Source organism: Manacus vitellinus, unplaced genomic scaffold (assembly GCF_001715985.3).
Source record: "Manacus vitellinus isolate BGI_N305 unplaced genomic scaffold, ASM171598v3 scaffold_9_pilon, whole genome shotgun sequence".
Lineage (NCBI taxonomy): Eukaryota > Metazoa > Chordata > Aves > Passeriformes > Pipridae > Manacus > Manacus vitellinus.
In genome coordinates this window covers 1929394-1954763 of record NW_021940917.1, presented here as the reverse complement: position 1 = coordinate 1954763, position 25370 = coordinate 1929394, and the positions used below count along the sequence as shown (strand labels likewise).

The 25370-nt window shown below is 35.4% G+C and overlaps 1 protein-coding gene across 1 annotated transcript in view; it reads right to left on the bottom strand.

Annotated features, from left to right (window-relative positions):
- Positions 1-25370, bottom strand: part of ALDH1A1 (aldehyde dehydrogenase 1 family member A1) — a 51353-nt gene that overhangs the window by 2854 nt on the left and 23129 nt on the right. Inside the window, exons 4-14 of the mRNA XM_008931765.3 lie at positions 24211-24315; positions 20141-20281; positions 16903-17032; positions 15796-15857; positions 13704-13832; positions 11138-11251; positions 8922-9024; positions 8192-8376; positions 4988-5152; positions 2934-3091; positions 981-1055 (exon numbers count right to left, since the gene is read on the bottom strand). Coding sequence (XP_008930013.1) covers positions 981-1055; positions 2934-3091; positions 4988-5152; positions 8192-8376; positions 8922-9024; positions 11138-11251; positions 13704-13832; positions 15796-15857; positions 16903-17032; positions 20141-20281; positions 24211-24315 — 1367 coding nt within the window. The remainder of the gene's footprint in view (positions 1-980; positions 1056-2933; positions 3092-4987; positions 5153-8191; positions 8377-8921; positions 9025-11137; positions 11252-13703; positions 13833-15795; positions 15858-16902; positions 17033-20140; positions 20282-24210; positions 24316-25370) is intronic.

Below are 25370 nucleotides of genomic sequence, written 5' to 3'. Positions count from 1 at the left end.
CCAGTATTTGATAATAATGGTCTAAATTATTGCATTTTTCCATTTTGCAGTTTTCTAAAGCTCTCAGCATTGACTTGAGTCCATTTCCTTTGAAGCTAGTGGGAGCTTTGCCATAAGGAGCAGACTGTGTCCAGTGATGAGCAACTATGAAAATACTAGTCTTTATCTCTTAAAAAAATATATATAAAAAGAAGCTCTGAAGCACCTCACCTACACATATATTTTTTAATTACTTCTATCATTCATTAAAATTTTTATGCATTTGTCTTAATAAAAGGGAAAGCTTACAAGTATTGATTTTTAGTTATGGCTTTAAAAATAATTTTTTGTTCCTATATATGTGGCATTTTTAACAAAGGACAAATAAAGGTAAGACAGGACATGATTCAAGTGGAAACTGGACTAAAACTTAGAGGTCTGAAAAAATTTGATTAGTTTATGATTTTTGTATAATACTCCACTTTTATTTTGGGAAAAAAACCAAAGGTTCAAAGACTACAGAGGACTGTTTTCATTATAACTTTTGACCAAGCTGGCATGTACTGTAAAAACATTGTTATCACAAGGCTTTAACTGCCAACTCTTGTTTAAATCTAGGATTTTGAAAAGTCTCTTTTTTTCCAAAGCCTAGCATTTGAAGAGGATATCACAAAATACACACATATATATCTTCATGAAAATGACAGTTTCTCTACATATACAATAGCTGTAAATCAAAACCAAAATGGTCAGTTTTGCTCATCAGTGGATTGCAAGCTTCTAAAGCCAGTAATTTTGAAAAAGGGTGTATCTTAACAATTTTCTTATTTGTGGAGGAATTGTTTGGTTGATATTGCCTCTGACAACCTGAAGCCTCTAAATACTAGCCTAATATGACAAAATCTCAAACTGGACATCCTAGTTATGCATATTTAAAGTTGGGGTTTGGAATTTCGTTTTGTAGTTCCTGTGAATCTACATTTTTTAAAGTATTTACTTACATTTCTCGTCCATTTCCTGACATCTTAAAACCTCCAAAAGGACACTGAGCAGACACTGCACTATAACAATTAACCCTGGAAGAACAGAAAAATTACTTTTGATAGTGTGAAGAAACTTTTTTCACTTCTGTAAAATCAATGTTTTTTCTGTCAATTATAAGCAGGGTAATAATACTCACGAAGGGTCTTCAAGCAGAGTGACCATCATACCTTTCTCTGATACCCTCAATAAAGCTCCTAACTCGTACATCAGCTCTCAAACAAAACACTAGCCAAAGCTAAGTCTTCTGCAGGTCCACTTCTTATTGATAAACTCATGATAGCTTCGGTATATGTTTAGGAAGTTTTGTTTGATTCTACTCAGTTAAACCATGTTCTGTATTGTATTTGAGAACAAGATACAGTGAGTAAGAAAGGAACTTCAAAGGGGAATTTGTAAGTATGAAGAATTTTGGCAGAATGTGCATCCTGCTTCCTGACTGAGAAGCTCTTTTTGTCTTACAACCTTGTCAAATCAAATATTCTCTATTTACATATTTTATAATCTCTTCTGCCAGTCTGCTGGTTTCAACAGAAGAGATTCTGTTCATAGTTAAGGATTCCTAGACCACCAATCATGTAAGAGCAAAACCCAAAGATTCTACCTCTGTTTGAAACTTCCTTCCGTATAAAGAATAACAACTCCTAAGTCAAAACTGTTAAGTTATTTTTAGAAAGTATCTGGTTTTAGGTCACAGGACCCCGGCAGGAATTTTTGCTCGTTGCAAGTGCTTTCAGATAAAATGTAAATTGGACACAGATTTTGCATTCAAGTAAAACTGGTTGTTCTCCTTCTGATGCATTGAAATAATTGTAGGGAAAAGCAGATCTTTGTCAGTGATAGTGTCTAGACTCTGTTATGCCTCCAAGCTTTCACTCTTATATCTCTTATCCTTTTATTTTCCAGCTCTATGTAGGTTGCCTCTTCCATTGCTGGAAATAGTTGGCCTTGTAGCAGTTCTCCCTCAGCTTGTGTTTCCTTCCTTTGTTCAATCACATTTTATCAATTTTTTCCATTACAGATGGATGTTCTGCACAGGCTAATGGCCACAGAACTTCAGATAACTAATTTCTTTACACAATACTGAAAACGATCCCCATAAGTTATGTATTCACAGAATCACAGAATATGCTGAGTTGGAAGGGATCCACAAGGATCATTGAGTTCAACTCCTGGCCCTGCGCAGAACCATCCCCAAGAGTCACACTATGTACCTGAGAGCACTGTCCAAATACTTCTTGAACTTTGGCAGTCTTGGTGTTGTGACCACTTCTCCAGAAAGCCTATTCCAGTGCCCAACCACCCTCTGGATGAAGAACCTTTTTCTAATATGTAACCTAAATCTACTCTGACACAACTTCAGTGTGTTCCCTCAGGTCTGTCACTGGTCACCACAGAGAAGAGATCAGTGCCTGCCCCTCCTCTTCCCCTCATGAGGAAGTTGTAGACTGCAATAAGGTCTCCCCTCAGCCTCCTCTTCTCCAGGCTGCACAGATCAAGTGACCTCAGCCACTCCTCATACGACTTCCCCTCAAGGCCCTTCACCACCTTTACTCCTTTCCTTTGCATGCTCTCTATTAATTTATCCCCAGATCCTGAACGTAAAGAAAGAAGGCACTCTCACTGTATTTTTTTGTTGTTTCCTTTCCTTTTTAGCAAGTCAATTTCCTTTTTTAGACTAAGTTTACAGGCCAATTGTGTGAAGACTTTCAAGACATAAGTATTTAATAGCACATTAAGTAGGGAAAAGTGAGGGGAGGAGATACAGAGAAGGATGACAATGATCCACCTCTACAAAGATGACAAGGAATAAATATAAAAATATACTACCCAAAAAAGTGTGAAAATGTCCTACAATCAGTGCCATTGACACCTGCAGATCTAAAGGAAGAATTTAAAAAAACATGACTTACCATACTGTTCCAGCCTGAAGAGCAGCTGCAAATGTCAATGCTTTATCAATGTCTTTGGTAAAAACTGCTGCTGCTAAACCATACGTAGTATTATTTGCTCTCTTGATTACTTCATCTATAGTTTTAAACTTCATGATTTGTTGAACAGGTCCAAATATCTGTATCAAACACATGTAAGCTTTTAAAGTGGACTAGAATAACTTACTATTTTAAGTAATTTATGTTTATTAAATTTACATCTATTAGATGGTTTTGTTCCTGAATTCATTCAGCCAAGACTGTATATTTCAGAAAAATTTCTAAAAAGTACTGTAAATTCACATAAAGATTTTTGAAATATGATGTAAATCAAGATAGCCTATCATAAAATGATTAATAAAACAATAAATAAATAAATTATGAAAACAAATAACAAGGATTAAAAGACTCCCACCATAAAGGTAGCTGACATGGTGTCACCCTCTGCTAGATATCTATATTGGTTACCAACAAATGGGGATTTTCTTGGCAAACTAGTTTTAAAGCTGAGAAAGACATGCAATTTTTCTTCACCTAAATTTTCTATTAGACTTTTATCTCTGTAGGTAGCTGCACAATTGGGAATGTACTCCAAGTGGAACAACTAATTCTGCTTTCCATATGGGTGTTAGGTGAGAAAATAGTCAGGTTCCACTTTCCTACTACCAGCACTCAGTGTTCTCAGCCAGAGGTGCCCATGCCCACCACAATACGCCAAGACTGTGTAGTGTGAGGGGACATTACTACATCCAATTACTTCTATTACAACAGATTGTGAGCTTTCTACCTGACTGAGTTTTAATGTCAGTTTCTAACTAGTGTTGCAATAGTTGATTTACATAGGTCAGAAAACCACTGAACATTCCCCTACTATTCAAACTGTGAACTTCAAAACTTGGATATTCTTTAAATTGTCTTGGCTATCTGGGGTTTCATTTTTCCTTACATTTAAAATAATGTGAGAAGCAGTCATTTTACTGCTGATCAAAGAGAAACTAATAGAGCAGCAAAAAAACCCATAACTCTGTGTGGTTTCTTACCTGACTCCTGGTTGGCAGAAACAATCCAAATTCTGTCTCATAGAGCTCTCTCCTGTTTTACAGCTTTCTCCTTGTCGCAATTAACTCTAGCTGTTGTGGTGTTCATTTTAACTAGGGCTGTTGACTCTTGGTGGATGTAGTAGGTATGTTCATCAGACTGCATCAGCAGTATTGTTGGCTTTGTAAAGCAACAGTTAGGAGTATTTTGAAGGACCTTTTTTTATGAAGTATAATGGACACCAATTGCAGCCCAGTTGCAGCAGTTATTAATCAAGATGAATATAAAAAAACACAGAGAAGAGGTCATGACTGGACTTTGAGGCTGTGTTTACAGAGCTAGCTGATATAGCAGCTCTGCACTCCTAACTCTCTGCTGTTCCTTGCAGACTTTCACTGATGCCCTGGCACTGTCACCTCAGTTGGGTCAGTAAAAGATTCTTCAGTCATGTGTAGACACACTTGTAAACTGATCTAAGTTAAATAACTCCACAGAGGCAGAACTCTGACGTACAGTAATTGCCACCGACAACAGGCATGTGGAAGCACAAATCAACTAGTTTCTCATATTGCAAAATAGCTGCCTGGTACATGTTGTGTCCAAACACTAAATTAAGTGGCTCCCTAGGCAGTGTAAATTGTTCACAAGCTGTGCCTCCACTGTTTGCTTCTCTGTTACTGGTCACTGTGATGCTGGTATGTGACACATAGGCAGTCTGGGCTGATGTTAATAATCCAAACCTCAGCATTTATCTGCTTCCACCCTAAACAGGAGACTTCGTTGGCAGGCCAGTCTCATACTCCTCTCCCTCACCACAACCAAGTTGGTGAAATGGGCATCAGAAACCAACAAAGGCACTTTAAACACCACCAAGATGGAACAACAGACTTATTGAGAGCATTTTTATGTCATTGCTTGACCCTCTAAATGAGTATTTTGTACAGACATTTAAATAGACAACCTTCAGTGAGAGAACAGATGGCTAAAAGTTTATTTACCTCTTCTTTGGCGATGCGCATTTCATCAGTAACATTAGAAAAAACTGTGGGCTGGATGAAGTAACCCTTGTCTCCCCATGGACCTCCCCCACATTCCAGTTTGGCTCCTTCTTTTTTCCCGCTCTCGATTAGCTCCAGGATTTTTTTATACTGCTCCTTGTCAATCTAAATGAAAAGATATTTCAGGGATGTAAACAGCACACACACTGATAACAGTTGGTCTTCTAACTCACTAATCTAAACTTAACAACGTTCCAACTTTGTTCAATTACATGTGTTGAAGTGGAACAGGTGGTGAGCACTGCTAATATTCTTGACACTAACTTCTCAAAAATTTGTAGGCTTTTCTCAAATAGACCAATAATCAGAAATTTTGACATAGGAGGATGAGGTTTAGAGGGACAAAATTAATGTGACTTATACTTCTCAGTACTCTTGCCAACCAGAAATGGTTCATCAAATCAAAAATTGCTGGGCTTGACTCTGAAAAAATAATGGAGAGCTTGATCTAGCCAGTAAGACCCTTCTGTCCTGCATCAGGTCTTGTAGATTGGCCATACTGCTTTCCTAAAATATTAGAGGAAGTTAAAAAACAACTATTAAATATAATTTAAATTTAATGTTATTTTTAATTCATTCTGATTTATTAATGGAATAAAGACAAATACGCTTGGCATTTGAGAAACATAGATGACAAACTGTTTATGATATGAAGCCAATCTCTGCCCTTCCATTCACTCAGGCTTACCAACAAATTCAATATATCCCAAGTATATTGCAGTTTAGTTCTATAGTTTGGCAAAATGCAGGGCCTTAGTCTGGAAAAGAAGTTTATGGTGACAGTACAACAAGTGCTTATATTTCTCTAACTCCTTTCAGTTTGCTGTGACAAAATGGATAAAAACAAATAGTGTAAATGGGGACTAGAAACAGATAACACATTGTTTTCTCTCCTCCAAGGTCCAAATCCACCAATCACCCTTCAGGCCTGAAGGGAAGTTGTGCACAAGATAACATGTATGTCAAAAAAACCTTAATGATAAAGGTTGTTTGGTAAATGCCTCTAACATTCTCTTTTTCTTTTCTTTCTTTGCTCCATTTTCATGATTCTTTCCTTCATTATTTCAGACTTCAGTCCTTCAAGCACTAGCTCACGAAGATACTGAGATTACTTCCAGAGTGACTCTTGCACAGATTATTCTTCTCTGTGATCATACACATCAATTAGCAGAGCAGAGTAGGTGTGTATCTTATTCTCTTATTTGTGCAATAAAAATGTTGAGTTTCAGTCTGAGCAACAAGTTTTACTATGGTCTTAGAACACAACAATATTTTCCAAGGTTCTGGGGATTTCTGGACACGTATTAGACTAAACAGCTATTTAAATAAAGCTGTGATAAAAGTTTATAGCTATAAGGATATGGATTTATAAGGAGATGACTTTTAGTTCACTGCACTCTCTTTGTCATTTTACTTTCAAAGAAATGTTTGCCTTACTGGATGCTGAAGACATAAAATTTCTGCTACCCTGGTGGCCACATAAACATCTTGGAGAGAAAACAAGGTTTATATGATACAGCTCATGTTGTCAGTCCTTCCTTTGTTATAATCATCATTATTTTTCTTAATAATGCGTATATAGGATCTTTTGAATTCCAATAGGGCTTTTGACTCTGCTTTGGTGAACAACATGCACAGTGTTACCCAAACTTGCTGTCTAGGGCAGGTGCGGCCCCAGAGGGCCTGTGAACTGGACAACAAGTATGTCTTTTTCCCTATGGCAAGACATCACAGTGAATAGGCTTGATATGGGCTATCAGTTTTTGTTTCTAGGAACAATCAGTCAAAGCACAAGCAATTTGAAGACAAAGAGAGATATTTAACATAATTACCACAAAAGAAACTACACCCAAACCACAATTTTCCATTAAAAGGGGTCATACCAGTTCTAAAAACAGTAACTTTGCTAATCTGTAAAATTGTTAAGTTTCTGCTAAAGTTTGCTAAGAAGAAAAATAAGTCAATAATTGCAAATGATGAGACTAGAGGAGAAAAAAATTTTCTGTTCTTTAAAATATTTTCAGTATTGCTTTTTCACATTTAACCTTCCTTATTTTTTTAGTAGAAGTTTACTTACATTTCTCATTCAAATTGTTAGTATGAATTTCAAACTCAGTAAAGCCACAATAACCTGATAGAAGATCTCTCTTAATTTTATATTAGCTGTACAACAGACACTTGGAATTCACTTGTTTGAACCTTCCTGCCCTTGGCCTTTTAAAATTTATTCAGATGAATCTATTATCTTGTATCAAAACATAGGAAAACATTGTAGGAAAATAAAATAGTATCCTTCCTTAATATTTTTAAATTTCCCAAATCTTGTGTGGCTTGGAATGTGTTTTTTTCCAATTTACTTGGTGTCTTTTATTACATAAAATGACTGTGATAACCAGTGAAGAACACGTTATACTATCAAATGTATGGGAATTGCTTTGTCTCCAACTTTTTCCTTTCTCTAAAACAGTTCTTTTATTCTGTGATAATCAAATGTACACATAATAGCTCTGCCTGCAGTATAAGCTGATATGGAAATAAGATTAGATGAGAACTAATTTAACAATGGTCTGATGTGATCCATTGAATTCACAGCATTGTGATAACTATAGTTATTAATGTTGCATTTTAGCCTTCATTTGATGGGGAAACTACTGGCATAACCTTTTAACAAAAGCAGGAAAAAATAATAAACTGTTGTATTTAAATTGTGTAATATTCTAAAACTGAGAGCAGTTTAATGAAGGTCTAGCACCTTGAAAAAGGGGGAAAGACACTAAAAGTCTTATTTCCTCAAGCTAGTCACTTACAGTGGCACTATTTGAATACGTAATTAGCAACCTCTAACATGACATGGGTGATTGTAATGCACTTTTACAGCTGGTGCATTGGAGGTTTCTCAGAGCACTTATATTTTGTATAATTGTTCTCCTCGCTAATAAAAGGAAGTAGAAAAGAGGAGACCTCACCCTTTGGCTTATGATAGTGTTGTAAACAACAATCTCTCCAGTTTCTTCCTCCTCATTCTCTAGACTATCCACTAGAAAACCATACTTAGCCTTGAAAGTACTGCAACAATAGGTTTATAAGCACATTAAATTGCAATGTTGTGACATAATTATGGTGGAAACATGTAACATTACTTACTTGAGGGCCTTGCTGTACATTAGGCAACAGAGGATTCCCAAGAGTATACTTCTTTGCTCTTTCAATGCTTCGGCGAACAAACTCATCATAAATAGGCTCTTCCACAAAAATTCTAGATCCTGCTATACAGCACTGTCCCTGGTGATAGAACACACCAATATGTGCAAATTCCACCGCGGTGTCCACTGCAAAGAAATGCAGAGTTCATCAGATCATAAACACAAATTGTCACATCATAAACTCTTTAGTAAGCTTTGTCACTGCATCTCATTTCCCTTTTTAGCACTTTTTATTTTTATGATGCTTTAAACCATGTACTTATGTCCGAACTACTCTTATCAAGAGCAGCATGATACACCTAGTTAAACACACGTTAAGCTGTTCTAGGTGAAATGTAGATCCAACGTTATTTGCTGCGTCAGCAGTAGCAACAGGAGTATTTAGCTAGAAATTTAATAAACCTGTATAAATCTACTTTTGGTTCTGCATTCATATTGCATTAGCATGATCATTACATTAAGGTTGGACAGGTTGTCATAGATCCATAGCTATTCAGGAGCCATCAGGTTTTGGTGGCAATCCAACTTAAAACTATGGCATGACCAGAAAACATTAAAAATTACTCAAATAATTAAAATTAAAAATTACTTGAAACAATTTACTGACAGAGAAAAAAAAAGAGAATTAAATTTGCAATAGTAGTAGTTTATATAATAAAATTGCTACTAACAGTCTGCATCCGCAAATATAATGTTAGGACTTTTTCCTCCAAGTTCCAAGGTAACTCTCTTCAGATTGCTCTTTCCGGCTGCCTCTTTAATCAGTTTGCCAACCTAGAGGGTAGGGAGAGGACAGTTTCATCTCAAAAAGGTTATAATGACCTCAAAAACTTCTCTGACTTCCTCAGAAGTGAAAATCCATCCACAGTTATCTACTATCCCAGCAACAAAATGAAAAATAAATTAAAAAAAAATTGAAGATTCAGGGTGCAGGTGACTTGTAGCCTATGAATCAGAACTGTTTTCTAGAATAGTTTCCCCCTGTATACATTCATATTGTTGCCTAAAGATCAAGGACAAAAAACTCACAAGGCAAATTTAGTATAGGTAAGATATCGAGCAGGTCTTTAATGAAGGCATTCTGGTGCAAGGAGTACAAAAGTGCTCACACCCATGTCCAGGGGTTCCACAACTTATGGTCTGATCCAAGAACTATCTGCCCCCAGATCCTCCCCAAACCTGCCCCCCTGGCATGCCTCCCCAGAAATTGAGTTGGACATCCTAAGACCCCTTTCTTCCTCATCTTCCTCTTCTTCACAGCACGTACTGTCTTTGGAGCTTCTCCGAGGTTCCAGGGTTGAAGGTTGCTTTGACTGTGATGCTACCTTGTTGTTCAGGCCTGGGGTGCATATGCGCTTAAACAGAATGTGTTTACTATAGTTCTGCCTTGAAAGGAGCCTAAACAAGCCTAAAAAATTTAGAAAATTCTGTATGAAACAGGGGAATAGGGTTTGGTGAGTGGTAACTACTATTCTAAAGGGCGACAGACTACACAGCTACATTAAAATCTACAAAAAGCTAAAAATCCTAAAAATCCTGAGGCATCAATGTGAACTGCTTTTTGGGTTACCACCACTATACTTGCATGTATCTGTAACCTAAAGTAGGCACTGATTTCTGCTCTGCCTGTTGCTCCCATTAGGTTGAAATTTCTCTGTTTTATACATGGAAAAGCCCTCTGATGCACAAAGATGTAGGAAAGAATCTACATTGCCTGTATGGACACTTCCTTGTTTCAATTTCTCCCTTAAAAGAAAAAAGAGGAGGAAATGGATACTGTGAGGTAGAACTGGTGACATAATTTAAGGAACTACTTACTATGAGTAGCCCTGGAAAAACTGTGAAGGAAAAACATGCTTGTAGCTCTTGTGGCTTCGGTCTCTGACTGCCTGTGTATAGCAGACACCAGATAAACTTCCTCCCTCTGTCAACATTCCTGCCATCATTTCTCATTGCTAAATTGCACTGCTAGTAGAGGACTGCCACCAAAATCTACAAATACACCCTTGGGTCCATTTGCCTTTGGAGGGTCATGGGGCACTGGGAGTTGTAGTTGTTACTGTGGGATATTTCTTTTGTGTCTGGGGTTTGGGTTGTTTTCTTTTCCCATTACTTCAGAACTAAAGGTTTCTAAGAGTAAATGTAGCTCTTGCACTCAGTGTGTACTGATCCCTGACAAAAGGGAATGATATTTATCTTTGGAGTCTATATCCAAGAAGTTAAGAGACCAGATGGCAGCTTTTCCATTTAGTATGCAAGCAGACTGACAATATAATGAACTGTATTAAGGATACAGCTATATAATGCCTGCAGTGAGAAATCTTCAATTATATCACTCACAGTTCTTCAGGTTGAAGGTTAGGGAAAATTAACAGTGACCTTTCTTGTAATTATTAAAGTAATACATATCCAAATACTCTTCTAAAACCACCCAGATGATCCTAAGTATCATTGAAATACCAAAAAGCCATCACCTCATCTAAGTGTGTGCAGAACCAGGCATGAGATTTCTTAGGTACCTTCCTACCATCCTATTGTTGTTAAAATTAAAGGGAACAGAGCTTCTTAAAAAAAGGTGCAAACTATGTTATGAAAATGTTCTGTTTTAAGTGCATAAGACTTAAAATAGCCTTGGTATACTAGAACCTAGTTATCTCATTGACTGCCTTTGTTTGAAGGGCTTGCCAGCAACAGCAAATACTGTTTAAATATGTTTAAAGTTAACAATAACCAACAAATCATTAAACAGAATTTGTTTAACAAACCATCAGTCAAAAAAAAGATGAGAGTTAAAATAATTACATAGAACAAGTTAAGACATTAAATCATTTGTGGGAATCAGAGGGGTACATTTCCTGCTTATATTTTCTTGCATTCATTACAGTACCTCTGTAGAGCCTGTGAAAGCTACTTTATCTATATCCATGTGGTGAGAAACTGCTGCTCCAGCAGTGGGTCCAAAGCCTGGCACGATGTTCACAACTCCAGGTGGAAATCCTGCCTGAATTAGAAGAAAGAACTCTGTAAATTTGGGGAAGGATAATGACTAGAAGAATATGTTTCTGGCAGTTTTACTTCCCGTCTCCAGCCATCTTTTCTCAGCCATACATTTATTCTCAGCCCTACATCCCCAATTGTTTTCATTCTCACAGTATTTATGCCCTTTTAGTTCCTTGTTGGTGCCATTTCCAAAGAAATACTTTTTTTTTTCTTTTCTCAGTCAGATGTGTAAAGAAAGACTGCTTATTTTCATGTCTGCTTCATTAAAGCTGTTTAAATCAACATGTGTACTTGCTGACTTCTGCACATTGACAAATATGCTAGATGGAATTTAATTAATGATCTGCTGACTAAAATTCTATTAAGAAAAATGATGGAAATACTACTTCAAACTCAATGTCTTTGCTTGTTCCTCTGGATGTAGGTTGAGAGTAGAGTGGGCAACATGACAGTTTACAGCAAAAAAGAGGCAGATCAGCTACCAAGCATGAAAAAGCGGGTCACCTGAGATATGCACACTTCCAATATCCTGCACATTTTTTGTGCAAATAGACTTTTCTTGTTGTTCAAATCTATGATTTCCCTTCAATCCTGTATTAGTTATGTTCCATTCATAAGCAAAATAAGCTATTTTCTTCCAGCAGGTTGCCAGGCAAACTCCAAGGATTTGTGAAGTGTTGCTGGCTTTTTTTGTCAGCAGCTATGGGATCTTAATGGCACTTGCAGAGCCATTAAACATTGAATTAAAATATTAAAAAGATTAATCTTCTGCATTATCACTTAAATAAGTCTCTTTATAGCATTAAACAGGACTTCGATATTTCATGCCAAAGTTTCAATTTTTATTTGGAAAATGGTGAATTTCAGGTGCTGAGTTACAGCTCCTAAAACTTAATGCCCTGTGTTATCAACACAAGAGTGTTACTTTTATTCTACCAATTTTTATTCCTGACAATTTCATGCTCAGATACACTCTGTCCATGTTTGTTATGCTCATTTAATATTCTAGATTAATATTTACCCTGAAATTGATGAGGCAGTGAGGTTCCTTTAATTTGCTTAGCATTGTATTTCATACTTAATTTGTAGAGAAAAGTAAGAAGAGTAATTTTTTATGGAACTAATTCACACTGTGTCACTTTGAACATTTAATTTCCATGTTTGTTGTAGAAGCTCTTCTCTATATATATTAAAAAGGGAGACTTGTGAGGGCTGTTAAGAACTATAATGAAGATTACCAAAAGTGATAATATTTTTTTTTAATGTGGACACTTGAGAAGTAGAAAGTTAAATTAGACCTTCAGCTATTTTCACAAGTCTAAAGCAGCTATTGAAGTGATGACTGTCAGAGATTTGGCTCCAACTTTGTGTGTATAATCGGATACTGATCACATTTCCACTTATGAGCATTCTTTTCAGGAAATCAGAATATCAGAATAGATAGTTCATTAAACTGATAGGAGAACTGAGTTACTTTCCCTGTAAAGTTACTTTTTTCAGAGACATATACTTTCTGATACTTATTGTTAAAAATTAATAGGGAAGGTGTCTCTAATATATTTTAGTGCAAATCCTTGTCCCCAATATTATCTAATAGCATTTACTATGTGATGCAATAACAGCAGGACTTGGGTCCATCCTGATAGCCATTTAGTTTCTGTGTAATATTAATACATAATCAGTCAATATGCTCTGCTGAATCATTGTTTTGAAACAGATAAGAAAATGTGCCAAGTCATTTCCATTAAAACTCTGCTAGGTTACTGCCCTGGTGATTATTGACATCTGTGCCAACTTTTGAAACATGTTAGATTATATTTGTTGATTTTGTTGGGAAGAAAGCTAAACTATTTAACTACTCTCTTTGGGTGTTTGCTGGCCTGGGCACCATAGTTAACTCTGGAGACATAGAAGAAACTAACACACTCTCGTGTTCAAAAGCACAAAGAGTATTCTCATAGTTTCTGTGTGAAGAGAGTTCACAGGTTTGGCAGCACTCACTAGTCTGATTTTACAGCTCCTTGTTAATAATAAACCCAGGTGGATGAAGACTTTGTTCAATTAAAAAAAAAAAAAAGCTGTACAAACAGGTTCTTCTCTGTGATAACTATACTAATAAAGTCCTTGCCACCCACATCCATGAGTTCTTGCTTCCTTTTGACTTTGAAAGGTACTGTGCTTTTGTAATACAAATATATTTCTGAAAGAATGGAGTTTTCTAAATGGCTGTTGTGGGGTTTTGTATGTGTGTACTAGGTTGAAAGATATGCATACTTTTGCCCTAGATTGTCTTTACTGGTTTACAGTAAGGTAAGTTCCACAGTGCAAGGCTAGGCATGCAATGAAAAGTACTGGCAGAGGCCAGCCCGATTATATTACTTCTGTGGCATTTCAGTTGCAGTATACTCTTACATTTCTGAGAATGGCAAATAACTTTGTTGTTTACGACTTACCTCTTTAATTAAGGCTCCCATGTAAAGGGCAGTGAGTGGAGTTTGTTCTGCTGGTTTGACAACCACAGTGTTTCCACAACAAAGGGCAGGGGCAATCTTCCACATGAACATAACCAATGGGAAGTTCCACTGAAAGACAGATGAGAAAGTGTATCCGATTTCTAATACATCACCAAAATGCCTCAGCTTTTCTTATTATAATAGTGCAAATTGTCAACTCGGTGTTGAACTCTTTGTTGAACTCCTTTCATAATGAAGATATTTTGAAAAAGTAACTGGCAGACCACGTAACACAAAGACTAGTGATTTTTGTATATGTAAGTACAGGGGATCAAACGTACTAGTTAAAAGCTCAAGAAACAGTAAGTGTACTCCCCTAACAACCTTACTGACAGTTGTTGAACTAGTGGTGTAATTGGGAGTTTTGCTATTGTAAATGATCACATCTCTCATTAATTCAGTTTTCTAACGGAGGCAAGGTAATAACAAATAATGCTACCCCATCCCTCTTCCCTGGAAGTTTCAATGGTGGTTATTGGTTGTGGTCTGTCCAGACAGACTGCAGAGCAGCTGACTGCTTTGGACCCCGTGTTCTGCAGTGCGAGGGATAATGTGATCAGTATAAAAACTCTGCCCCTTTAAACATATTTCTAATAGTTTGGGAAGCATTGAGTCCACAAGCCTCAGCTCATAAGACACCTTTATAAATGGAAAAAAAGGTAGTTAAAAGCTTCCTATTATATCAAAAAGGCTTGGAGGAATATACATGCAACTATTCTTTTTCTTTCTCCTTCTCTCATTTCAGTCTCACCCTATCAGCAAAAAGAGTGGGAGTATAAATAACACAAACTGAGGAATTAGAGGATTTTCTGAATATTCATTATTAAAGTAGGATTGTGTGAGAGAAAGGAAACGGAAATGTTGAGCTATCAGAAGTGGTTTGCAACATTCACATAGTCCTCAAAATTTTGCTTTATGTGGAAACCTCCAACTTGGTGGTTCTTTTTTCAATGAAGAGAAAATTAAGACATACGCAGAAATCCTTGAACATTTTATCAGGGAAGGCAGTGTTTGTGCTAACTGCTGCTTATATTTCCAGTATGTAATTTTATTAAAATGGTCACATCTAGTGTTTATAGTTTTTTATCTTATCTTAACTGAGCTTTTTACTTGAGCGTTTTACTTGAAATGTTTTGTGTCTGACCTACGAGAGAATCTAAACCATCAGTTTCCTAGCTCTCCTAGAGACTGGATCCAAACATATCCCAGCAGTGTTCTCCAAATCAATGTGGTGGTATAAAGGGATAGCAAATCTTCAAGCTCAACTGAAAGACATGAGGAACCTGTGTGGCACTCACATGTTTGAGCAAACCTAATAGACAAGGTGAGTATTTCAGAATCTGTTAAGTTGTCAGGCAGGTCAGGTGAGACTGCTCACAACTACCATGTGCAAAGAGGTGCTTGGATTAGGAGTGTCTAGTGCATGCAACTGTTTTCACAGGCGCCCACTAAAACTGTATAGACCTCACAAATAAATTTAAAAGTAGAGTTCTTCAGGGCTGGCTTTTTTGAATCTTTGCTTAAAATAAGTGACTTCAAAACTGGGAGTTTAGACATGCCAAACATGGCATTATTGGACACATTCTTTGTGTTGTTACTTGTACCACTATGATGGTGAGTCCTAGCTATAATTAAAAATCCATCTGTCTGGAAGCTACATGAAGCAGAACAGATATTTTAGGTCTTAAACAGCTTATTGCTGGTAGGCTGTAAATATTACACTCTCTTACATGTTTGTTTCTAATTCTTTCATTTCCTACAAAACATAATTTCATCTTTCAAACTATTCTGTCAATCTTTTGAGATTTATTTTCCCTTGTTATACAGGGAGGAGGGAGACAAGGTCAAACCAGGCTGACTCATCAAAAATTGTGTTGCAGAATTTGAGTACTCAGGATAGCCTTTATCTTTCAGGATCTGAAAATTTCTGGTTAGTAATTTTTCACAAATGCACTTGCATAGACAAAATTTCAAAAGCATTTCCACTTGTAACAAGGAATATTTGTGTTATACATAAATAGTTGCAACTTACAGGAATAATTTGGCCACACACACCAATAGGCTCATGTCTTGTAAATGTAAAAAAGTTTCCATCTATGGGACAAAGAAATAATTAGACATGCAGACAAAGCATTTGTAAGAGATAGTTAAATCAGAAGGATGATAAAGTTGGATACAAAACTTAGCTGGATACAATTTTACTTATAAATGATATTTTCAAAATTTTAACTATGAAAAGATCCATAAAGCACATCTGGATTCAATGCCTACTTTCTTCGTCCAAAGTTTTTGCCAGTCTGACTGACTTTTTGCAGTGATAACCCTGCTTCTCAATGTAGTATGCAGAGCACACCAATGAGCATTCTTAATTTCTTTTTTCTTTTATCGCCTTTTTTTGTTTCAGAAAGTGCTCTTTTAAATCCTAGGTACATATCAGACATTTTTTAATATCAGGTCTCAGCTTAAATCAAATCCATTAAGTATAAAGTTCTCTTTGATTCAAACAAACATGTGCTCTGTTAAGCCCAGTATAGAGATCTACGTGATGCAAAAAAAGTTGGAAGTATTTATCACTCCAGTTTTCCTTAATTCCTTCTTTATTGCCATTCTTTGCTTTGTCCTTCTGAGAAAAGGTGGCTTGAAAGACAATGTTTTCACAGAGCTACATAATGGGAAAGGGAATAGAGTGAAATTTTAGCAAAATACTCTTTCCTTCTTCCTATCTCTTAGTACTTACTCTTCCTAGTACATTATCCAATAACTGAAACAAATATTACTTCTTTGTGCTAATTTTAGCTTTAATAAGCAAATACCTGGTTTTCACTACTGTAGTCTTGCATAAACCATACATTTCTATGCAAAAGTACACTACAGGTTTCTGAGATATACATACAGGTTAAATTTATTGGTCAATAAACAATACTGGTTAGTAGTGTATAGAACAAGAAATAAATGTGAAGAACTGCACTAAATGTTTAAACTGAAAACTGTGATAAATCTTTAATAACCTATACTAAAAACTATCTAAAACATTTTCCATTTGAGATATTTTCTGTGTAGCACAACTTTTAGATAAGTCAGTTATTTACAGCTCTCATTGGCTTCAGTTCTGTACTTTTGTTATCTCAAAAATACTCACCCATTGGAACAGTACGCCCATGGATTTTATCAGCCCAGCCTGCGCAGTAGCGTAATGATTTGATACAGGCACCTAAGTCCATTAGGTAGGCAGTGGAAAAGAGTTTCCCACCGTTAATGGCTTCCATTGTCTGCAATTAAAAAGTTAATATCAAATACTGATAATGGTTCTTATGCTTGCACTTTGTCATTTAGCTTTTGGTAGTTCAGGTTGAGGATTTTTGTCTTTAGTACAAACATTTAGATTAATTCCCCTCTGAAGGACACAGTATTTGAAAAACTTAAGATAGCAATTTACAAGCGAGAAATGTTCATGATGGTTTATTTCTCTGGAGCTATGCAGGTAGCATTATCACGGCAAATTTGTAATGTTAAGATGAACTGAAAAAACAATAACATTTCTCCCATCTGAATCAGTTACACTGTTCTAGTTTATATTAAATATTCTGCAAGCATAGGTCAAGAGATCAGGTAGGACTCTGTGCAAGTAACTGATGCAAATAAAATGAGTGGTCTTCCTTGCATATCAGCAAGAAGACTCAAATCATGGCATATAATACCATAACATACATATATATATATATATATATATACACATATATATATATATATATGTATACGTATATATATATATGTATATATATATATATATATATGACATGGCTTATAACCCTAATGCCTGGAGTGTTTGATGAGCAAAAGAAATGTCTGAGTCAATTAGAACTCCTAACAGAAAAAATAACTATGAAAAATAAATATTTACACAGAGGAGACTCTCTTTTATTGGCTAACTACCAACTGAGTGATCTAACTCATCTTATTTGAAGTTAAACCTGATTCTCCATGCCAGGCAGATATAAACTTTTACAATAATGATCAGTAAATATTCATTCAACGTCTATAACTCTTCAGCGGACCAGTTCTGCTCCACCCACAGAAACACCAGCACTAAATACGATTGATTTTCAGCCAAATCCAAGAAGTGTGGTTTGGATTATTGCCATTTCCATACCCCTAATTATTGGGACATCTAGTTAAAGACCACATGCAGTTCTTAAATAGTGTCAACATCTTTTTGACACCCCTAGTTTTCCAAAACAGAGACACTGAGGACCTCCAGCTTTTTTAACAAATCTGTTATAACATTCAGTAGCAAAAACCCAGACTATGGTTTAAAGATCTAATCAGGTCTTAGAAATACATTTTTTTTTTCTAAATTTGTTGGGATTCTTTAGCATTTCAGGTTGGATCTACAGACTGATCCTTTAAGAACAGTTGTTCAACAATAGTGCCCCAGTGAAGTCTACAGTTTTAGTTGACTGGACACTTTTCAGATATCATACTTGGGAAGAGAACAGAACAAACAGAGAAGACAGCAATTTTCGATGGCTTTCTGCAACAAGGAACTGATTAAATGAGATATGCCCTTGCCGTTCCAGGCAATATGTCTGGCACTGTTTTGTTCTGTTTGGAAATGGGAGAAAATTATTCCCTGTCCTCAAACTTATGAATCTTCTAGCTTTCAACTTCACAAAGGACTGAAACATAAGAAACACAATTCTCAGTGGCTTTTTCAGTCCCCTGCTTTGACTTCTTGTTCCATTCACCTGCCTGCAGGGCTGTTGAGCCTCTGAAACATGTTATCATTAAACAAAGCAGTAAAACAGAGTAATTTCAGCCTGGTCAGATGCATGAACACAGGACAATACCTCTGCAATGCGCTTTTGGGATCTATTTTGATCTCTAGTGTACTCTAGGGCTAGAGATATAGTGATCTCTAGGGTTATTTGTTATTCTGTAGTACTAGTTTTGCAGGTAGGATAAGCTGTGAGTGGAGAAAATCTCCCTTCACTTTGATGAAATCTGGAAAGCAGTTCATTCAAACATACCTTATCTAAAAGGGGAAATGAGTAAGTCAGTAAGATGTAAGAAATATAAACAAAGTCAGTAAATTAGAAACTAGGGAGGGACCTCAGAGAAAAGCAATACTTTCATTTCATGAAAATGGCAAATGGGAAAAAAACTAACTCAATGTTTTTTCCTGTAGAAAAAAAAATTATTATATCTTCATCCTCTTTGAATTTATAATGCCCTAGGCGCTACAATAAAGAAACAAATGCCAGCTTATTCAATATTTAATTGGCAAGGGGATGTACTTTCCTATTAAAAATGTACCTCTGCTATAATTTTGTCTCTCTTATCTCAAATAAATCTAGCATTGTAAAAGATGTAAGTTCCAGCCACCTGAGATTTCTCCTGAGTAACTATAGTACAGTCATAAGGACATATAATGGGCAATAGATGCTTTGTAGTTTTATGCATTTGAAGGTTTAAATTTTATGAGCTTATCAACAGTATGGTTTATGGCTAATGGCTAAATACTTCAAGCTGTAGCTGGATCAGTCTGAGTGATGATACTTCTCTTTAAATTTTTTTACACCATTGACAGAAAACCAGTATTCATCTTCAGTGCAAACAATAATCCTGCCTAAATTTTAATTTCAGAATGTTCTTGAAATAGCATCATATGTGGGACGTAAAACAAGGGGAGGGATGCATTTCTATTTTACATGTTATTTCTTGACTTAGTTCACTATCTGTAGGTGGAGGTGTTACAACTTAAGTGTTTGCTGTTAGGTGTAGTAAAATAGCCAATACATAGTACTTGGTGAAGACAGGACATCATTCCCTACCCCTCATGTTCTTCTTCCCTTTAAATAATTCATTGATGCCTTTGGTTTTGATTAAGCTTTGTCACTTATTACCAGTTTCAAACTGGAGTTAATGAAGGACCAGTGATTATGAAATATATAGCCACAAAATTCAAAATTTCTCCCAGTTCTGACTTGTATCATCTATAAACACTGAGCCAGGCTTTTTGTTTAGGCTTTGATTCAGGCTTTGATTTGTGTTTGGGCCTCTGTTCTGACTTTGGTGTAGAAAAATGTTAACCATGTGATCTATGTTAGTATGTCCTTAAGAATCAGCAATTCAAATTACTGTGATTGTAGGTAGTTTAAGTATCACTTTAAAGTGATCAAATACTCAAGTACATTTTGGATTTGGGATGTTAATAGGTCAGAGTACAACACAGATTACTGTGGTCATTTTGCTGTAGAGATGAAAAACAAATATTAAGAAAGCGTGACTTTCCAAAAGGTAGGCACGTTACACTTCCTTGTATCTTTCTTTAAATCAGGACTTTTGTCCCATTTTTTTTGCTCACATATCATACTCACAGCTAAAATCAGCCGATCTCTTTCAACTAAGTCAGCCAGTTTATTCAAGAGCCTTCCTCGCTCCGAAGCATCCATTGTGCGCCAGGGTGACCCAAGCTCAAAAGCCTTTCTAGCTGCTTTAACTGCCTCGTCTACATCCTCCTGTGGGGAAAAAAGAGAAACTTTTTAAATCAGTAATTAATTCTGTCATCAGTCTTTTTGGTTGTTACTTATGTGAAGTTTAACTTGAAATGTAACTTAAATTTTAAATAAGAGAAACCAAGACCAATCTAATCAAAATTGGTACAGTAATTTTAAATGCATGGGTTATTTTTTTTTTCAAACACTTCTGTTGCTATCTCAGCAATGTGAAATTGTATGAGAAACAGGTGGTCGGTTCTCAAAGCTTCTAAAATAAAAGCATATTGAGGAACTCTATTTTTAAAGTTTATTTTTTTCAAGCCCTCTTCATACAACAAAAAATTACACTGATGATACAATTTATTCTCTTTTATTTACAAAGAGATGCCCAAATCTGCAAGTTAAATGTTTAATTATTTATCATCTAAAACTATTTTGTGATGTAGTGAAGACCAGGTTAGAAAAATCTGTGCTTTAGGATGTTTCATAAAATGAACACAAATTTATTATTGAGGAAGACAAATTAATAAATTTATTTTGTGAAGATTTAAGAAAAATCTATGTTTAAAATTATTTTGAAAATTAAAAAAAGCACCCAGTTTAAAATGCTAAGCTTAAATATTTTGAAATCTAAACATTGTCTTTGAATATGTCAGCTAGTTTGTCAGTCCATTAATAGTCCATTTTTATAGCATATTTTGTTATTTATCATTTGGCTTTCACTGTAGAAGGAAAATCTATGATGAATTATATGTAACTATTCTGTGCAAATGGTGTTCCAGCATTCAAAAAACCCCCCAAAATTAAAAATCTCTTGTGAGAAGCTTTTAGTACTTGGAATTCTCCTATATTTCATAATTCTTGTAAAACTTTACCCAGGAAAACAATTACATAAAAAGCAGATTTATTCTAGATTTTTTTTGTTAGAAATGAAAAAAAAAAGAAGTTTCTGTTTGTGTCACATTTCCCTGAGAAATTTGTGTGCAATGTTTGAAGGATTTCTTTCAAACTTTTTTGTGCTGCTGTTTGCTAATCAGTGCTTTCTTCTCCAGGGAAAGCACTATCAAGGTTGACTAAGTCAGCAAAGTCAACTGAGTTAACACCAAAATCATTAGTTTTAAACATGAACCAGATCTTAAATCTTTAACTGATGTTGATAGCCAGGAACACATTTTTAAAAGCTGTGAGTGAGGTGGGTTAGTGGCTTAGAAAGCTCAACACAGACCCGTTAAGCAGGAGGCCCACAGAACTTCCCAATTTTTTTTCCAGGAAATTCAGGAAAAGGTAGTAAGGAACTATACAAATAGCATAGCCATTACTATAGGATCATACTGACCAGTCACCTACATCAGGTAGCTGAAATCTACCAGTTTAAGAAGAATTGCTTTTCTTCAGAATCTTCAGAATGTTGTCAAATACATCGTCACTATCTGTGAACCCTGTCATAAATATTCTATAGCTTTGCAATATGACTTGAGGGGTTATGGCTTAGCCTTTACTGGAAAAGGACAAGGGGGAGACAAAAGTCATACTAGTACAAATGATGTAAATTAAAACTACAGTACCATGTGTTCTTTCTACTAGAAGTGCAGAAATAATTAAAACCAAGAGAAATAAGATAAAGGTTTTAAAGGGCCATGAATGAAAAGTAATAAAAAAATTATTGTTCTTCATCAGTATGAAATTTATTTCGGGTACATAAATCTACACTTATGAGTATAAAGACTCTTTTCTGGGCCAGTTTAGACTTTTTTACATTTAGTTTATGTACATTTACTTTACGTACACTGACCATTTGTTGAACTGTTTTATTATTACTAGGGGCCTCTAGGATTAGGAATGTAGCTTGAAAGAACAATCAAACTGAAAGGGAACAGTTCTCACCCACATATATATGTCTGTGCTTTTTAATCTCCTCTTGTTTCTTGAAAAATACTACTACAAGGAATGGGACAGTCTTTTGTCAACCCTGTTTTATGCACAAATTAAATGCCTAAAATCTTTTGACTCATTATTTGCAGTCTAGGCTCTAACATATTAGGTTCATAATGGTTGTGTAATTTACTAGATTTGTACAATTCACTTGGCAATTTAGTTAATAGCAGTTGTCATTACACATTAGTTTGCAAAATTATTGAAGAGAAAGAAAACCTGATTGTCGAATAGTATTATCTCTTTATTTAATGAGTTGCTGGAGTGCTGGTAAGGAAAGAAAGAAAGAAATTTTGTGTGGTAACTGAACAGATGCAAGTCATGAGTAATTTAATTTGAGGATGATCAAATATCACTGTTTCAGCACTAGATATAGGTAAATGGGACTAAACAAAAGCAAAGCCTTTGAAAAAAACTCCTGGTTAGATATATGAAATAATTAAAAACATACTTTCTCATGTTTTTCTAAAAAAAATTTAAAATGTGTCTTCATTATGACCTTCTTAGAAGTTTGTGGTCACTATTGCTCATGTGCTAGACAGCCTTAGAGACAAAGTTTATTAGGAGATTCATGGTGAAATTATGGACCAGAGTAACTAAGATTTAATGAATTGATTTAATGAATGATTCTGAATGTATTTCTCAAAAGAGAATTTCATTTCAGACTGAATCTTTGTGCAGTAAATTAAAGTATTCTGAAAGAGCCCATGCTTACTATATTGGTAATAAATTTTTGATGAGCTTATAACATGCATAAGCAGCTTATAAATGTTACAGTATCTCCTGGATAGAAAGGTGTTTAATGAATATTTTACTGCTAAGCTTAAAAAAATGCTTGTATACAAAATATTCTAGGTATGCATATTTCTTTACTTAAATAACATCATTTTGTGAGAAATGTGAAAAAATTTCCTCATTTTTGGATATAAAAAACTGAGCTTGAGGGGAAAAGTGTAAAAAATGAAATAAATAAATAAATGAATAAATAAATAAATAAATAAATAAAATTAAATAAACCAAATCAGTAATTATAAAAACAATTTCATTTTCACTTCTCATACTTGCTTCCTCAGAGTTTATAGAAAAAATTGGTCATCACTTTTAAAACTGTTCAGCAACATTGCCTGTCCTATTTAAATAACTACCCTTCCCCCAACTTGATAACTTACATATAACTATATAGTAGCACTAGTTAAATCCTTTTCATGAGAAAAGCACATAATATAACAAAATACAGATCTTAGCACTTAGGTTTTCAATATATTTTTGATTACATGGCATCTATCTGTAATTTTCCACTAGGGAATCTCATAAATACATACAAAAAATGTTTGTAGGCAGTTTTCAACAAGTTTTTTAGTCCTCTGTTTAAATTCATTGATTCAACATGTTTTAAGTAGATCATTTTTGGTAGAATTAGTGACTACTTCATAGGCCACATTCAACTTCAGTGTTTTTTAGGACCACGTTCCCATATATTTTTCCAAATAAAATATTTGAAGGGGCAATACTGAGAAGACATATTCATAAAAACGCTGATGGTAATAATAATCTTCACAGTGTCTGTGTGGGAAATTATAAATATTTGCCCTCTTCATATTATCTATAATAAAAAGTTTTATATAAGTGTGTAATGAACAGGTTACATTACTGACTAAGAAAGAGCATGAAAAAATAACAAAACCTCCCAATTTCGTTTTTAGCTGTCACTGATCACAGATAAGAAAAAGAATTTATAATATTAGTAAGAAAAACCCAGCAAAAAATATTTCTTTAGAACTTTTCTTATATGAGCGAGATCCTAAAGTAAATCAGTTTTTCACTGTCTCTTTACAAAAAATACTGTGGCTTAATAAAAAAAAAATAAAGATAAGAATTATTTTGCAGAAGAAGTGTACAGAATGAAGTAGGTACATGCCTAAGGTGGTTACATCACAGAGATGGCTGCTTGCCTTACTGCTTTTAAGATGAAGAAGTAAACTTAAAGTTAGAATTAAGAGCAAGAAAGAAAACTCTACCTTGTCACCTTCTTCAACCTCACAGATTTTCTCTTCATTTGCAGGGTTAAAGACTGCAAATTTTTTACCACTGATCGAATCATGCCACTCATTGTTTATAAATATCTGCAGGGGAAGAAAGAGTGCAACAATATTAGTAACACATATATAACTGCTTGTCATCTGCTTTGGTGAATAAACCTATCTTTCATACTTGAGAGCTACCTGATTGATAGATACCTGAATTAAAATTGGAATAGACGTTTCTAAATTATTCTGAAGAGATAAGTAATCACGTTAGCATAACAGGGATCAGCCTTTTAAAATTGCCTTCTTTTGATGAGGCAAACTTTCTCTACATTATATTTTTACTTTGTTTCATATCATAAAAATATGCTGTTACAAAGGGATCCTTCCCTTCTCAAACTGAAATCTGTGATGTGTGAGGGAGGTACCTCCCTAAACGACCTACCTAGAACTACCTGGGTTTCCTGTGCTCACAGGGTTGGTAAGGATGGAGGGCCTTCTTGTTACACAGCCTGACAGAAGTAGACCCAATCCTTGGGTTTAGTGAGTATAATACCTTAAATTAGAAGTATCTTGGAGAGCACTGTTGTATTTAGGTTTACTTTGATTTTTCTTCACTCTCTCGTGCCAAAGAAAATAAAATCCCAACCAAGACTAAACCAAACCAAATCAAAAGCCCCAAATAAGCAAAACCAACAGCATAGTTTTCTGAAATTCAAGTTGAGACTGAAAAACCCTCTCCATAGTCAATTGAATGAATCACAGAATCACAGAATGAATAAGGCTGGAAGGAACCACAGTGGAACCATATGGTCCAACATCTCAGGTCAGGCAGGATTGTCCTAGAGCACACTCCACAGAATTGCATCCAGATGGTTGTGGGTGCTTAGGACATGTGTAAGGATCTCTGGGTGAAATCCAAGGTACTTATCTCTGCTCACAAATGCAAAATAGAACCTAGGTCTTACATGTGGATGCACGAGATCTGTACAACTCTAGAGCCTGCCATGTGTGAGGCACTGTTGGTAAATTGTTGGAGGGGGTTAAATTTTCTTACTGTAGGTTAGCCTCAAAACAGGCTAAGAAAGGAAAGGCTTTTTGGGAAGACCTGATAAATGCACAGCTGTTGAAAAGAGGAGACTATGTTGGTAAGA